Here is a 17,965-nt window from a genome sequence, read left to right as displayed (position 1 = left end):
GGAAAACTTAAGAATGAAGGAAGGCTAAAGTTGTGCCAGTTTTTAAAAGGGTAAACCAGATGACCCAGCTAATTATAGGCCTGGCAGCCTGACATTGATCCCAGGCAAGAAAGTGGAGCAGATGGAACCAGACTCAATTAACAAAGAACTAAAATAGGGTAATGTAATTTAATGCAAATCAACGGAAAATATAGCTGTGACGGGTTGAACCTCTTGGGAAGCCATCTGATGTGCTGAGATACCTCTGAGTCTACCTGTTCTGACAGCTTGGGTGCCCTTTAACCTGTCTTGCTCAGCTTGAAGACTCAGCTTAAGGGACTTGCTCCAGCACTCAGATGTCCACCTCCTTTGGAGTGCAGACCCAAAGGTATATTATGAAATCTGCCCCCTCAGTGTGGAGAGAGGAGTGCACACTTCTTACCCCCCAAGTTAGAAATTACAGAAACTGGGTTTAATAACAAACAAAACAAATTTTATTAACTATAAAAGGCAAATTTTAAGTGGTAAAAGGGATAACAGAACAAAGCAGATTACTACGCAAATGAAATCAAACATACAAACTAAGCTAGTTTCACTAAAGAAATTGGTTACAAACAATATTTCTCACCCTAGATATTGTTGCAGACAGGTTGCAAAGTTTCTGTGGTTCAGAGTTCCAGTTATATTCCTTTTCAGACTAGACCCCTGTCTCAGTCTGGACTCCCCCCTTGCCTTCCTTTTTGCAGTCTTTCTTCTTGGGTAGATAGGCCATGGAGAGGAGGAGTCCTGTTTGCCTTCCTCCCCCCCCTTAAATAGGATTTACATAACGTGGGAATCCTTTGTTTCCCAAACTTGACACCTCTTTCCTTCCAGTGGAAAGTTACAAGAAGTCCCAGGTAATGTTTAGTATCAGGTTACAAGACCTGACTCTGTAGGATCATAAGAGTCCATGAGTCAGTGGCAGTATGGAGATTCCACAGGAAGGCCAAGCTTTTCACAGTCTATTGTCCTCGCTGATGGGCCATCCGCCCTGTCTGACTTTTTCATTGTTGTACCTATAGTGTTACCAGTGGGTGTCACCCAAAGTAGCATAGTTGAAATACAGATACATAGTCAGGTTTCAGAGTAGCAGCCCTGTTAGTCTGTATTCGCAAAAAGAACAGGAGTACTAGTGGCACCTTAGAGACTAACAAATTTATCTGAGCATAAGCTTTCGTGAGCTACAGCTCACTTCATCGGATGCAAGTGAGCTGTAGCTCACAAAAGCTGATGCTTAAATAAATTTGTTAGTCTCTAAGGTGCCACAAGTCCTCCTGTTCTTTTTGTGAGATACATAGTCAATATTCCTAACTTCAGATACAGAAATGATACAGGCATACAAATTGGATAAAAACATTCAGTAAATCATAACATTTCCAATGATATCTTACACAAGCCATTTGCATGAAGTATATCTCAGTTATGTCATTCATATCATAAGCATATTTTCATAAAGAATATGGAATGACATGTCATAATAACCTGTCAAACTAAATTGAAGTCTAAAATCTTTTTTTATGAGATTACAAGTTTGGTTACTAAAAATAATAGTTTTGATGTAATATACTTAGACTTCTGTAAGGCATTTGACTTGATGCTGCATGACATTTTGATTAAAAAACTAAAACAAGATAAAATTAACATGGCACACATTAAGTAGATTAAAAACTGGTTAACTGATAGGTCTCCAATTGTAACTGTAAATGGGCAATTGTCATCGAATGGGCATGTTTCCAGATGCATCCCCAGGCGTTGGCCCTATGCTATTTAACGTTTTTATCAGTGACCTGGAAGAAAACATAAAATCATCACTGATAAAGTTTGGAGATAAGACAAAATTTGGAGGAGTGATAAATAGTGAAGAGGACAGGTCATTAATTCAGAGCGCTCTGGATCACTTGGTAAACTGGACACAAGCAAATGACTATATGTTTTAATATAGCTAAATATAAATGTATACCTCTACAAACATAGACCATACTTACAGGATAGGGGGCTCTATCATGGGAAGCAGTGACTTCAAAAAAGGTTAGGGGATTGTGTGGATAATCATCCGAATATGAGCGCCCATGTGACTGTGGCCAAAAATGCTAATGTGATCCCAGGATGCATAAACAAGGAAATCTCAACTAGGAGTAGTTATTTTACCTCAATATTTGGCACAGGAGTAACCTCTGCTGGAATACTGTGTCCAGTTCTGGTGCCACAGTTCAAGAAGAATGTTGGTAAATTGGAGAGGGTTCAGAGAAGAAGAATTAGAGGATTAGCAAACATACCTTTTAGTGATGGAGTCAAAAAGGTTAATCAAGCTTAACAAAGCGAAGATTAATTAGTATAAGTATCTACATGGGGAACAAATATTTAATAATGGGCTCCTCAATCTAGCAGAGAAAGGTATAACACAATCCAGTGGCTGGAAATTGAAGCTACGCAAATTTGTACTGGAAATAAGGTGTACATTTTTGACTACTAGAGTATTAACCATTGGCACAATTTACCAAGGGTGGTGGATGATTCTCCATCATTTTTAAATAACTTCAGGTTACAAGGCCTATTGACTTCAAACTGCAAACTCTGATGGATAGTGTCCCAGTTCCCAAGGTAACTGCATCTCTGGCATCTTCGTGACCTTCTTGAGAGCACTCTGCTTAGTTGTCTAGCATCTAGCTGTTACCCTTCTTGGGGCAGAGTCCCACAACTCTCGCTGTCTAGATCTTGGCCTCAGATGCCTCCAATCTACTGTAATTATCTCAGCAAGTCTGACTTTAGTTCAGCTCAGAAGCAATGTCAGGATTAACCAGTGACCAACCAACTTTCATAATGTAAAGTGCTATTTATTCAGAGCAAAAGCATCACAGAGAAAACATAATAAAAATAAAAAGCTTTTCTGCATCTTTAGCTTAGTAGTCAATCACCCATCTCCTGTCAAACTTCTTATTAGAAAAAAAAATATGTAAAATCTGAAATGCTATCATTTAGGAAACTAATTAAAGAAACAAGTACAAAACATCCATTTTAGCAATTTGACTATAAAAGAAGAAGAAAGTAAAGAACTAACAACATGTAAATAAAATACCTTAGTTTAAATTTTAAAAAAATCAATTTAACTTAGAGAAAATCATTATTTAAATAAAAAACATTATTAATGTAAACAATTATTTTTATGTAAAGCTATACATGAAAGTGATGAAATGCAGTGATGAGACATTGTACATTAATTCCATACAGCAACTGTCATAAGCCCCATTAGATGAAGCGAAATATGAATACCAGCTGCTTAGAACACAGTGAATGAATGCCACTGAATCTACAAGAGACCAAAAGTGAATTTCTGAATTTCAGCATGGAGATAAAATTCAGAATCAACTTGGTATGAAACCCATTCTTAATCTGATTGTGAAACAGCCTTCCTCAAGTTAATTTTCAAGGTTGTCATGTTTTTTCTGAGGAACACAAAAGTTCGTTCAAAAGTCACTGGGCCAGAAATATCTCAGATTTGTTCCTTAGGTGGACATCCAAGATAATCTTTGCTGAGAACAGGGAAGAGACCACCATTTCTGTGTTAAATTACAAAAGGTGCAGATTAACAAATTGTAGTTTAATGGGATTCTACCATACCTTTTAAAATTTCTGAACACTTGATGTACTTTACTCAACCTAGACCTACAATAGGTTTAGAGAATAATTCCTTTTTCATTCTTTTAAAAGTTGTAAGTCTAAAATCTTTTCCAGTCCTCAAAAAGAACAAATGAAGCACACTGGTAAACCAGAGATCATATAATCTACTCATACTACTTCAAAGTGCTTCCTGTCTATTAAAATGACAATGAGCTCTCTACACGAAAAAGTGTTTAATTATGTCCTACTCTGTGAGATTCAGAATCTGAATGCTGTTTATATTCTTTTACTCATATATGTTAATGTGACATATGGAGAGCCTTGAAAGTCATGTGAACGTAATAAGAGTAATAAAAAGAAACTATTAAAAGGTATCCCTAAAAGTTAGAATAGAACATGTCAAAAATTAAATTATTTCTGAAAAATGTAAGGACATGCATATTGGAAGGAATCATTTGAAGTACTCCTACGCTGTAGTAGGTTGTAAACTAATTGTAACCACTCAAAAAGTGACCTGTGTGTCACAGAGGGCAGTTCACTGAAAAACTTTTCTATGCACAGGAGCAAACAAAAGGATATTTTTGTGCCTTAAGAAAGGGATATAGATTAATACTGGAAATAGTATATTGCTACAGAAATCAACAGGATACTCTCACCTTGAATATAATGTTTATAATATAATATAATCACTTTGTCTTCAGAGGCATAGTGTAGAAATTGAAAAGGTCTTGAGTAGGGCAAGGAAAATGATTAGAGACACAGACAGACTTTCATATGCAGGAAGATTTAAAAGATAAGAAAGAACTGATCAGAAAGGAGATGAATAAGAGGGGACTCGACAGAGACTTATAAAATAAATGACTGTTATAATGAATGTGAATCAGGTGCTCCTGCTATCTCTCTCTTAAAACCAAAATGGTGGGAGGTTCCAGTGAAAATGAGAGAGAGCCAATTTAAAACTGTTAAAAGGAAACACATTTGTACATAATTAACCTGCAGAATTCTGCAAAAAACAACATCAGTGAGGTGGAGAGCTTAGTAACGAAAAAACAGATATTTTCATGAATACAGTCATCTGCAATTACATTAGTTGGGACAAAAGTTGATAAAGGATAGCAACCTTTATGCCTGAGCATATAAGTCTGTCACTAACTACTTATCTTATGAAAAAAAACCACCTTCCTTATAGGCACTTTATGGTAGTTTTACACTGTCCTATAAAACATCTGCTATGAATTAGTGTCAAATGCAAGATATTGGACTAGATGGACAGTTGATCTGTTCCAGTTTCAACAAAACATAATGGTTCAAATATAAAAATATTTGCAGTCTAGTTTCCATTCCCTCCCGACTAAGGCACCTAATCCTGCAAACACCTTACTCTTACAAGTAATCCCATTAAAATCGGGGATTCTGTGTGTGAATATGAATTACTTATGAGAGGCTATTTTGCAGTTTCAAGTCCAAAAATTCAAATTACAGCCACTCCCAGTAGGTGCACATGTTTAACACTAATGAAAGATTTGAAATGGGTGAACTGAAAGTTAAATGTGATTTTAGATAAATTAGCTGGAATTAGTTTGAATTCTTTGTAACAAAGAATATGAGCTTATTCTACAAAAGATAAGGAGTCTATTGACCAGAATGTTCCTAAACCACACATCCATTTGCACTTTTCCCACCAAACAAGAGTCATGTTAAAAAAGACCCTTTTCTGTTCTGAACAGTGTAATGTTTTGTGGGAAACTGGAAAAGAGAAACAAATAGAGCGGAGAGGATTGAAGTAGAAGGCTCCTGGAAAAAGACAGAGAGAGACTCCTAGAAGCAGGAGAAACAGAGAGACAAACTGAAGGGAAATAGAATGTGAGGTTGAAAATAACAGGAGTAAGTCTGGCAACTCTACTAGCCAGAGTGTAACTACAAAGTTTATTCAGGGAGAAAGCTAGGCTGGAACTTAAAAGTACTTCTCAGACTTTGTTCACCAGAGCTTGAGAGCTGATAACGTAGTACTGTAGTGAGAGGCAGTATTACCCCTAGGTCACAGAAAGGCCCTCTGCGCCTTAAAAGCCACTGTAGCCTGCAGGAGAAAAGGTTAACACTTTTAAGTGTTAATATATTGCTTAAGTAATATATTAAGAAATTTTTGCCTAGCTTGAGCCAGTTATTTTCGTAAGTGACAATAAATGCTGTTAACTGAATGTAATGTGCATAAGCTGAATTTTGATTTTGTAGTGTAGTATATAAGCTACAAAGTTACACTGTGTTTATGATTTCTTCCTTTTAATAGGTGGCAATAATAGCAGAATTTAGTTTAGTACATGGGTGGAGTCCTGCATCCTCTGTCCTGAGCTATATCAAATATGAATTAGTTTGGGCTTTTTCTGTAGAAAAAGTCAGCTTTCTGATAAAACTTTTCAGAAGTTTAAGACTTTCTTTACCTTGTGTTTCCAGTGACTAGTACAACTATTTGTGAGTAAATTCTACAGTATCAGTCTCTAAATTCAAATTTCCAAGTACCAGCTGTTCTACAATTTAGAAAGGACCACTACTCTTCCATAAAATGGTGCTCAAAAGCCAGATTTTTAGGCTAAGACATAATTTAACTAATCAAGAAAGATCATGTCATCCATTTTTAAATAGTCTTTTCAGTCTTTATAAATACAATTATACAATTAAAAGGGGTACACGTGGCAGATTTCCCTAGATCTAGCCCAGGTATGAACATAGTTCATTTTACACACAAAAACTATGTTAAAATAATTTTATGCAGTGGTGTTGTAGACACGTTGATCCCAGAATATTAGAGAGAGAGAGAGAGAGAGGTGGGTAAGGTTATATCTTTTATTGGACCAACTTCTGTTGGTGAGAAAGACAAGCTTTTGGGATTACACAGAGCTCTTCCTCAGGTCTGAGGAAAAGCTAGGATGTTAAAATAATATAATGTAGGTTTGCAAAATCAAGAACACAAAATTAGGAAATGCCAGATTTACAATTCCCATGCAACCTTAATTCTGCCCCCGGGTATATCCATCATGTGCACTGAATGGGGTCATTGGGAAAAAACAGTGATGTGATCATATAATTAAATATTGTATCATAATGCATACACACCAGGAGGCTGAATTAAGGTTCACATTCCTAACTTTTGAGTGCTTGACTTTGCAACCTAAACAAAATTCTTGTAACATAGTGTAACATTCTGTACACCTTTTTTTCTTCCTTAAAAAAAAAAGTCGGGGAGGGGTTTTCATTAAATGGGTCATTGTGACCATGTTCTAAGTCTGGTGATCTATAGAATGGAGGCATCCTGGCCCAACTCTGTTGCAGCCTCCCACACAAACACTACAGCCCGCTGGTCCTGTCGCTCCATGATGTCCTGCCAATATGTTCCTGAGGAATGCAGGTGAGAGAAGAGAAATTATGATTTTTAACAGTTGGTCTCAGCAAAATCTGAACAGAATTTCATAGGACATAGCCAGAGCGATTCCCCCTACAAAATATCAAAGGCCTGCTGCAACTAAGAGAGATGTGAGAGCTTCTCAAAGAAAAGGTCCCAAGCATTCTTATAATGGAAAGTATTATGCAACCTAAAATAGGGGTGTTGTGGGCAAGTATAGTCTGTCACACCACCTCCCCGGGGCGGTAGCGTTATGGCCCTGTGGCCAAGTCCAAGAGACCGCTCCTCCTCTCAGGGTGGGATACCATAATGATTAGAGTCGGGGAGCTGTCCTTAGGTTCAGGACTGTCTGGCCATGCCACCAGAGTAAATGGGACCACCCTTCAGAAGAGGGCGGTACAACCTAATGGCCAGCGTTAATGGGGCTATACTTCTGTGCAGGGCGGCGTGGCCTAGTGGCCAGAGTCAATGGGGCTGCCCCTCTGTGCGGGGCAGCAGGGCCTGGAGGTCAGAGTCTGTAGGACAGTCCCTCTGTGCGGGGTGGTGTGGCCTAGTGGGACCACCCCTCTTTGCAGGTCAGCATGGCCTAGCGGTTAGGCAGGGGGTTGGCCACCACCCAAGGGTAGGCTGGTGTCCGGGGTAGAGGGACCCAGGCGCTCCCTACTCCACCAGGTCCCAGCCCAGGGCCCTAACAGTAGTGAGTGTATCCACCATGAATCAGCAGGGATCCCTCCAAAACACAGGGACTCTGTTCCTGGTTCCACAACCGGATCAATGTCTGGTTCCCCTAAACTACTTCTTACCCTGTCTTCCTGTTCCAAAGTCCACAGGTCCTCTGATCCTCCAGGGTAGTCAACAGGCGAAGTTCCCAACGACTCCTTCCCCTTGTGGGCAGCCAGGTATTCGCCTGGGTCTCACCATGCCTGGCCTCTGTGGTCTGGGGCTCCGATAGCTCCTGGGCAGGAGCTTGCAACACACGCTCTCTCCCTTCCCCGGTCAAGGAAAACTGAGCTTAGCTTCTCCATTTTATAGTGTGGTTCCAGTTGGAGTATGCCCAGCAGGAGTGAGGGGGCATGACTTCCTCAGCACTCAGTATAGGGTTAACCCCTTCCTGCCCAGTGGGGGACAGGTATACCCCATCACAAGGCGTCAATATCAACTCTCCCTATAATACTCTCATTTCTGTTGGGCCAGATTGTGATACATGCACTTGTATTGAATAATTCCTTATTCCTCTAGCAGTATTACTGAGTCCAATGGCACTGTTGAGAAGAAAGGTACCTGCTGAACTTCAATTTTGGGCACCCAGGGCATGATTCTAAGCCAATGAACACAACTGAAAGACTCCCATTGACTTCAGTGGGTTTTTGGATCAGTCCCCCATAGAATGTAATAGATTTCTCTGCAAAGATAGTAAAGTTCCTTACTTGCCATTGAGCCTGATAATTTTATTCTCTGAATGTATAATGTGGAATTCAACATTACTTACCTATTTGTTATTATATTTATCTCCTTTGTAAAGCACTTTAAGATCCATGAATGAAAAGCACTATATAAGAGGAAGGTGCTGGTATTAATAAATAAATAAATAATAATAATAATATTGAATGGCAATAGCAAAGTAATCAGCACCTTACTTGCATATATAGTGAGGATCAGCCTCTTTTTTCCCCCTTCCAGGTGACACCAACATTGCTTTATGGATTGATCAGTGGGGTACTCTGAGTAGATTGGCTGTCACTCTGGCCAAGACTCGACACAACAGAAAACCTTCAGAATATGGAAAGTACTGGAATAGGACCCTAAATCTAGGCTTCTGTAATGATAAGTTGATGGCTGAACTACAGTGTCCCAAATGCTATCCTGATATGTGCACATGTGGATGTCAGGCAAAAAGAAATCAAGGGGAGGGACAGGCAAATATCCAGTAATGGACCAATATGTTTGACAAATGTAATGTATGATATTCCTAGATATGGAGAAAGCCTATGTATGGAGGGGGGGAAAAAAACCAGTCTTACCATAGACATAGATATACATTTTATTTTATTTCAAAAAATAGCAAATGTATTAAGAACACGAACCAGAAAGTTATTAAAAGCTTCATAGCAAAATATTTAGCCAACTCTGTTACAATATATAGGCTTGAGGTTCTAACAAGTAACACTATGCCTCAATTCACTGAGCAAGTAATGCTCTTGACACATAAACATTGCATTGTTGAAATATGGAGCTGGAAATTAAAAAAAGAAATATTTCTGTCTTTCATCTTTCATGATCAACTGAAGTACAACAACATTCTAACTTTTGATTCTTTTTTGGGGAAAGCCTTTAAAAAAAAACACAATTCCTGAGTATTTAGATGAAGTGAAAGTATCAAACATCTGTTAAAGATGACCAGTTAAGGCCCCAATACTGCTTGGTGAATGGTAGAAGGAGTTCTTAAGTGTGGCTGTCATGGCAGGATCAAGGCCTAAATGGCTTAATGGAAAAATGAAAACTTTCTAGTAGAAAGAAAAGGAGTACTTGTGGCACCTTACAGGTTAACAAATTTATTTGAGCATAAGCTTTCATGGGCTACAGCCCACTTCATCGGATGCATGTAGAGTCATTCGTATTAACTTTCTTAGCCTACAACTGCAACTGTGAAGCGTGCTTTGCTGAGAGAACGCTTTTTGTCTTAAACGTCAATCGTTTGCAAAAGCTTTCTATGCAATTTATCACAGCTAAACCTCCCCTGAGCCATCAAGCTATAATTATGCAAAATATACAAGTTTAAATTTAGCCAATTGGGCTTTCACATTAACCTTAGTGTAAATACTGAATTGTACAGTTTGTTGTTTCAATTTTTTCAAACATAGCAATCCTGTTATTTAAGTTTTGGCTACTGTAAACACTATATATAATATATTTAATTATTCTCTTTAGATTTGTCACAATATCATACTGTACATCATAATTCTAAAATCCTGTTATTCATCATGTTCAGATCTTTTTAATTAAGTTTGTACATTTTATTTGTAAAGCTGTTGCCAATTAATGCACTTTGGATAACTAATCCCAGAAAAATTTGCAAATTTCCAAGCCATGGTTATTCTACATATGGTTTTCTTGAATTGCAGTACTAAATTATAGTGGATATAGAAAGTTATCACAAAGCATAGTTAACTAGAATTCACAACACTGGTATTCAACTTGACCATTTACAGTGAGTTCACAAAAATGGTTTTAATCTGCCCAGTTTTCTTCTACCCTCCCACCCCAACATGTAAACACAATGACATTCTAGGATTGCAGTTACCAAGATGTATCATCTGTAAAAGACAATGTGTGTCTGGATTTGGCAATTCCTGTAGATACTGCTACTCACTTTTCATCCTAGACTGGAAGCATCATAGTTAGAATGTTGCAATCACTAAAAGAACGGACTAGAAGCTTATGGGAGCTCCAATTCTGATGCAGGTTTTTTGACTTAGTGATGAAAAGTCATGTGCTTATATAGAAACAAAAGAGTAACAGATTGGAGAATATGGGATCTGTGGCACGAACATATATTTGAGTGGTGATAATATACAGTATTACAGTTGTATGTTACTAACACATGAAACTCTTGGCATTACAGAGATGATGATCTCTGTTCACACAAGCCAATCTGAATGTGCCATAAGCATTCGGTAAAAACAGGCTTGTGCCAGTTTCACTGAAAAAGAAACTTGTCAAAATATTTTTAAAAATACTGTAGGACGTTTTGTAAATTGTAATTTAAATATTAAAATCTTGTTTCAGAAGTTCCCCGCTTTAGGTTGTTACTCAAAAACTCCTCATGTTCAAAACTCAAATTATTATGAGATCTTGAAATCATAAGCAGCTTTTCCTTATTAGTAAAGTCCTTTTTAACTGTGGCTTGGGGTACAAGTAACCTATCCATTGGGTCCTCTTTGTTTTCTAGTTTCATGTATCCTTTACTGTTGCTTCGATCCAATCTGGGCCAGCTGGGGTGTTTTCTTTGTTCAGCTTGGACAGTGAGTGTTGACGGACCCCTCTCTAAATCCAAGGATTTTGAATGTGCAGACAGAAGATGCAAAGACGCGTTGGACCCAAATTGTTTTCTGGCAGCACCAGGTGATAAAAGTTTTCCAGCGCTTGGTCCAAGAGTTATAGAAGATTTGAACTGACTGGATGGAGGTTCTACAAATGAATTATTTCGGGGTAGCATTGCACTGGCAGGTTTGTAGGGTTCATTGGTATCAGTTAATGAAATGGCTAGAGAGTCCACTGACAAATTTCTAGACCGGCTTCTAGTGATCTCAGAATCCTCAGTGATATTGTCTATACTAGGTTCATCAATAACACAATTATTTAGTTTAATTACGGGCAGTGTGAAAGCACTAATGGAGGATGATACAATTGACTTTGTTTCACACTTTATAGAGCTACTATTTTTGTCATTCGTTGCCTTGCTAGTGTGAGGGTAGAGTCCAAAGACAGAGCCAGAATGCTCAGCCAGCAAAGGTGGTAGAAGGTTAGAAGTGTTCTTGTCTTCATTTATGGCAACCTCATCTTCTTCAGCCGAACTGTCCATTCGAAAGTTACTCCTGAAGCCAGAGAAAGGTGCAATTGTGTTTGCAGCCAACCGCGATGCACATGAGTTCCCACTATGCTTGAATTCACTTTCCCCCAATAAAGCAGTGTAAGCGCCATTCAACTGCTTTTGTTCCTTGATTCTCAGACTGTGCATGTCTATTACAGTGGAATATATGTCTCTCATATGTATGATTTTTGTTTCCTTGTCACGATTTTCATGTAGGATGGCATTTGCACAAATAAAAATAAAAATTCCAATGCCCATAGTAAAGGGGCCCAACATTTTCATCTTATCTGAGTGTAAATGTTGTTCAAAGAAACGAAATATAACTCCACCTTGGTTTGTTATGACCTGGGTTTCATTTAAGGCTAGACTAGCTTCAGGACCTAAAAATTGTTCCTTTTGGGGCCAGTATCCAAGGATAGCCATTGCAATTCCCATGAATGAGATAAGCACTCCCAAAACAAGAAAGAATCCTGATGGGGAGTAAAGTCGGATTTTGCCCCTAACAATTACTACATCAGCCCTGGGCCGGCGTCTGACTGGCTTTTTCTCTTCAGAAGTTGGTGATGTGGCAAGATTTAGGTGATGCTGAGATCTGGCAGAGTCTTGCCTCTTTAAGGCTGCCAGCCCTGTTATTACTCCACCAGTTGCTATCATAGTTCTATATTCTGCGCTAGAAAAGAAAACAGAAATACTAATATAAGTAATTTCAATATAATATACATATGTTTGTTAATCAGACATTTACTTTTTATTAAAATAAATATTACTTTAAAAAGCCATTACATTTTAACAGCTCTTCATAAATGGCAACTTTCAGATGTACATGGCATTTGAGAAAACAAACTGGTTTTTGAGCACAGTAAAGCTAGGTAATATGTCTGGCATAATTGATAGAGATATAGCGGAAAACTAATAAGATGGCACACGGTGAGTTGTCAGGAGTATATAAAATGAAATTACTGAAAATGCTTAATATATGGCATCGTTCAGAACTGGTCTCTAACAACGCAATCGACATTATCTCAGTTAGACAATCTTGAAGTTTTAGCTAAAAAAGCTTTTAAAAGCTGTGAAACAATTACCGTTAGTGTGAATATTAATTGTACTGAATATCATCTTTAGGACAATGACTATCACAGATTTTAGTGTATTTTTAAAAATACATTCCATTATTATTACTACTACAATTATTAAGTTTATTAATACCAGACTTTTAATTCCTAATAACAGGGTCATTCTTGCCTTTACCTAATAATGCTTCCCTTTTCCACATGGCAATCCTAAGTTTCTTCTTTGTTTTTCATGGAGCACAAGGCCCCATGGATTTTTGTTTACATCCTTCTTTCTGAACCAGCATCATCTAGTTGTCCAAAGTAAGTTTTTCCCCTTGGGTTCACCTGTCTGCCTGGGTGTCTATAAATGATGTGGGAAACTTCAACAAATACTGTTTTAAAAAACTATCATGAGGAATGTGCACAGCTGTAGAAATAGTTCTTGTTCAGATCATTACATTTGAGAGTGGCCAAGAAAGTACCCATCCAACAAAATACAGGGAAATAAAACTTTATTTTGTACAGAATCTTTCAGAATGCTTTCTAGGGTTAAATAATACATGAAAGAATGTTAACAAATAAGAGAGAGGGCATGAGTAATTGAAAGATACGAGCCAGGGAGTACAGAAATGGTGCTCAGGTGAAATGGAGACCTGATTAGGCTGAGGTACACAGGAAGATAGTTTTAAATGGCTGTAGAGGAGAAGACTCTTGCTCCAAGAGTGATGAGACTTTGTGAATAGACAAAGAGAAAGCTGAGTGACAGAGGGGAATAAAGAAAAACAAAATCTGTGATTTATAGAACCATAGAACCATGGAGTTAGAAGAGACCACAAGGATCATCTGGTCCAACCCCCCACCACCAAGACGCAGGATTTGTTTGTGTTTAACCATCCAAGACAGAAGGCTATCCAGCCTCCTTTTGAAAATCTCTAGTGAAGGAGTTTCCCCTAAGCAGTCTGTTCCATTGTCCTTCTGTTCTTAGTTAGGAAGTTTTTCCTGAGATTTAATCTAAATTATGGTTGTTTTTAAATATAAGAGGGCAGGTTCTGCCCTTGAACTCATGCACACAACACCCTTTGGCTTGCTTAACGTGTCATATGTGCACATCTGAGGACACAATTGGTCCAACATGGTAACAGTCAACATTACCATGACATGAATGGTGAGCGGGTAGGACTGTTTGAGAATGGGGCAAGGTGGGAGCACTTCTCCAGAAGAAATGTGTCCAGTGTTCATTATTAATTGTTCAGACATTGTTTAGTGAGTGGAGAGACAGAGACATCCTAAGTGGCCTAACTGCTTCATTGTTATTAAGGAATAGATAGCTTCCATGAAAAGTCTCAGAGTTTTGCCTGAGTAAAGACTGCCAGCTTGGGTACACACAGTACTTTATGAATTTTGGAGAGCAAAAATCACAATTATTCAAAAAACTTTTGACATCTGAAACTTCAGTAGGAATTAGGTACCTAATTCTCTTAGAATTCTTTGAAAATTCCTGGCCCTGTAATTAAACTGGAGCTGCATTTCAATGCTATTTTGGTAACTTCAGTGTGTTACTGCCATGTGGTCTCTTGCTTCAGAAAAGATACATTCTAAAAATATGTCACTTTAAAAACTCCAGAATGGAGACTAAAAATAATTGAGTGTTTAAGGTTCAGATTTTTTTTTTTTTAAGATAAATGAAAACAAAATTTGCCCATACACATATGTGCTTACGAGGTTTGTGCCAAAACACAATCAAACATCAAGATGACTCTTCTCAATTTTTGTAAAATATTGTTTTGGACTCCAGACAAAAATAAACAGGGCCTGGTCTGTGGAAAATGTTTTCTTTTGTTAGGGTTCAATTTAAACGTAATTAGTTTTTCTGTAAAGTAAATGAAGAGAGAAGCATGCCATAACAGTACTAATACAGTATTGACAGATTTGCTAACATACTGGGGTTAGTTCTATTATCCTTCTCCAGGTCCCAGACATTTAGGATGGGATTTTTTTAAAATACATAAACTCAGGAGCACAAGTTCCCCATTTCCTTTAGGAGCACAGTCATTTAGGTGCTTCTGAAAATCCCACACTTAAATGTCCAAGTTTTATAGAAAATGCTTCCCATTTGCAGACTTCACAAAGGTTGCAGAAGAAAAGCGTCTATTATTCATTATTAATTGTTCAGCAATAGCTTAGCTGATGGAGAGAAAGAGAGACATTCTAAATACCTGATTCCTTATATTCTTTAAGGACAGATTACTCTCTCTCCCTCTGGGAAAACATGTAGTAGGAGGGGGCTGCAGGACTGGAAAAGTCTTTTTGCCTGAGTAACAGTTGAAAACAAAGACAACATTCCCTTGTCTTTCCTATATCTTTCCTGACCTCACCCTCATTGTAGAATTACTTCTAAATTCATGGCCACAAAAATCTCTCTCTCCCTCCCTCCTCCCCACCTCTGCCACCAGGTTTATAAAGCAAATAAGGTACAGGGCAGGCAAAGATTTAAGCTTCACCTTGGTGCTAACAGAAATGGCTAGATTCTGATCTCACTTATCTGGAGTAACTGCACAGAAATCAATGTAATCACTATGGACTTAGATTGGCAGGAGATCAAAACCTGGCTTTATAAGAAAGGATAGCAATTAAATCTTACAGAGCAATGCTCCAATACATTGCTTGTTTATGGCACAATGTTTTATCTACTTATTAGGATGGAATACATTTCATTAGGAAGCTTTTTACAAACTATATTATATTCATGTTAAAGAGGAACTACAGATACACTCAAAAAGAAAAGGAGGACTTGTGGCACCTTAGAGACTAACCAATTTATTTGAGCATAAGCTTTCGTGAGCTACAGCTCACTTCATCGGATACACTGGAGTTCTCTCTATATTCAGTTTGACTGAAAAGACAAATCTCTGAATACACACATCTGAACAAGCAAATCTTAAGATTTTGACTCAGAGCTGAAATGGAGTATGTTAAAAGTTTCAATTCAATCTTGTATTTTGGTGGCATTCTGAGTGACATTACAGCCCTGCTAATAAAATGGATCAAATAATGATGCAATGGATAAGAAGGAGAAAGAGAGGGGAAGATTTTTATTAATTATTATTAATCATTTGTATTACCACAGCACCTAGGAGCCCCAGGCCTAGCCCAGGGACCCATTGTGCTAGGTGCTATAGAAACACAGAGCAAAAAGATGGCCCCTGTCTCAAGGAGCTTACAATCGAAGTATCAGACAAGAGACTGCAGGTGGATTAAGACAGAGAGGAGTAAAAGAAAACAATGAGACAATATTGTTTAACATGATAGGCAGTGGTTGCAGCTCTCTTTTTGCCTAATTCATTCTATAAAACATAACATCTTCAGCCTGCTGATGCAAAAGCATCACAGTCACCATATAGCTTTTAAAGAACAAAGATTTTTTTTTAAGCTTCTGACCTTCCAACTTGCAGTTGTACTAGTTTTCATGCAACAGAAATGTCAGCTCCAAAGACAGTTTAGTGATTCAGACAGGAAGGAGAGAATGCCCCAGATTCCCTCCCTATTGAGGCCACTTTGCAGTGTGCTACTGCTGCAGGAAGGAACTCAAATGTGAAATGGCAGAACTACTAACTTTAGTCTGTAACCCTATCATTTAAATCAGCTTCTGTACCAGCTGACTGGAGGATAGCTAATGTGACGCCAATTTTTAAAAAGGGCTCCAGAGGTGATCCCGGCAATTACAGGCCTGTAAGCCTGACTTCAGGAACGGGCAAACTGGTTGAAACTACAAGAAAGAAAAATATTGTCAGACACATAGATGAACATAATTTGTTGAGGAAGAGTCAACATGGTTTTAGTAAAGGGAAATCATGCCTCACCAATCTACTAGAAGTCTTTGAGGGGATCAATAAGCATGTGCAGGGCTGGCTCTAGGTTTTTTGCCGCCCCAAGCAAAAAAAATTTTGGCTGTCCCCCCTCCCCCTTTTTTTTTGGCTTTTACATGTTTGCACTTTGCAACGTTTGGGGTTTTTTGTCTTAACAAGACATAGCATAGTCTTAGCATAGCAAGACGTGGGGCCGTGGGCAGGGCTGCTACAGCCATTTCAGACTGGGATTGGCACCGGGGGAGTGGAGGTGATTGTGACCTGGCTGGAGGGACCGGGCAGCCCACCCCCCCACCCCACCCCCAATGCCCACTGCTTGTTCCTGCCGGCACGGGGCTGCGACGCCCAGCTCCAAGTCCTCAGTCGTGCTCGTGGGGAAGGAGACAGGATGGGCTCTAGGCACCAGCAAAGCAAGCATGTGCTTGGGATGGCCGGAATGCTGCCCCTAGAAATGTGTCGCCCTAAGCACGTGCTTACTTTGCTGGTGCTTAGAGCCGGTCCTGAGCATGTGGACCAAGGGGATCCAGTGGATATAGTGTACTTAGATTTTCAGAAAGCCTTTGACAAGGTCCCTCACCAAAGGCTCTTATGCAAAGTAAGCTGCCATGGGATAAGAGGGAAGGTGCTCTCATGGATTGGTAACTGGTTAAAAGATAGGAAACAAAAAGTAGGTATAAATGGTCAGTTTTCAGAATGGAGAGAGGTAAATAGTGGTGTCCCCTAGGACACTGTTCTGAGACCAGTCCTATTCAACATATTCATAAATGATCTGGAAAAAGGGGTAAACAGTGAGGTGGCAAAATTTGCAGATGATACAAAATTACTAAAGATATTTAAGACCCAGGCAGACTGTGAAGAGCTACAAATGGATGTCTCAAAACTGGGTGACTGGGCAACATGGCAGATGAAATTTAATGTTGATAAATACAAAATAATGCACATTGGAAAGCATACTCCCAACTATACATATAAAATGATGGGGTCTAAATTAGCTGTTACTACTCAAGAAAGAGATCTTGGAGTCATTGTGGATAGTTCTCTGTAAACATCCACTCAATGTGCAGCCGCAGTCAAAAAAGCTAACAGAATGCTGTGAATCATTAAGAAAGGGATATATAATAGGACAGAAAGTATCATGTTGCCTCTATATAAATCCATGGTACACCCACATCTTGAATACTGCGTACAGATGTGGTGGCCCCATCCCCAAAAATATATATTAGAATTAGAAAAGGTTCAGAAAAGGACAATAAAAATGATTAGGGGTATGGAACGGCTTCCGTACGAGAAGAGATTAATAAGACTGGGACTTTTCATCTTCCAAAAGAGATGGCTAAGGGGAGATATGATTAAGGGCTATAAAATCATGAGTGGTGTAGAGAAAGTAGATAAGGAAGTGTCGTTTACTACTTCTCATAACACA

The 17,965-nt window shown here is 38.6% G+C and overlaps 1 protein-coding gene and 1 long non-coding RNA gene across 6 annotated transcripts in view; one reads left to right on the top strand and one right to left on the bottom strand.

Moving 5' to 3' along the window:
- The window catches only part of LOC142071560 (uncharacterized), a 50,855-nt gene extending 39,756 nt beyond the window's left edge, over positions 1-11,099 (top strand). The window contains exon 4 of the long non-coding RNA XR_012667660.1: positions 10,983-11,099. This is a non-coding gene — a long non-coding RNA (uncharacterized LOC142071560). The remainder of the gene's footprint in view (positions 1-10,982) is intronic.
- TMEM200A (transmembrane protein 200A) overlaps positions 9,063-17,965 on the bottom strand; it is an 83,214-nt gene continuing 74,311 nt past the window's right edge. For 4 of the 5 annotated variants that reach the window (XM_048844571.2, XM_048844572.2, XM_075126736.1 and 1 more), the window contains one exon: positions 9,063-12,294. In XM_048844571.2, the coding sequence (XP_048700528.1) occupies positions 10,803-12,294 (1,492 nt within the window). In that variant the 3' untranslated portion in view covers positions 9,063-10,802. The remainder of the gene's footprint in view (positions 12,295-17,965) is intronic. The other variant, XM_048844573.2, reaches the window with a different exon arrangement.

The sequence above is a fragment of the Caretta caretta genome, chromosome 3, assembly GCF_965140235.1.
Source record: "Caretta caretta isolate rCarCar2 chromosome 3, rCarCar1.hap1, whole genome shotgun sequence".
Classification (NCBI taxonomy): domain Eukaryota; kingdom Metazoa; phylum Chordata; order Testudines; family Cheloniidae; genus Caretta; species Caretta caretta.
The sequence above is the reverse complement of the archived record's forward strand: the minus strand, read 5'-3'. Positions and strand labels throughout refer to the sequence as shown.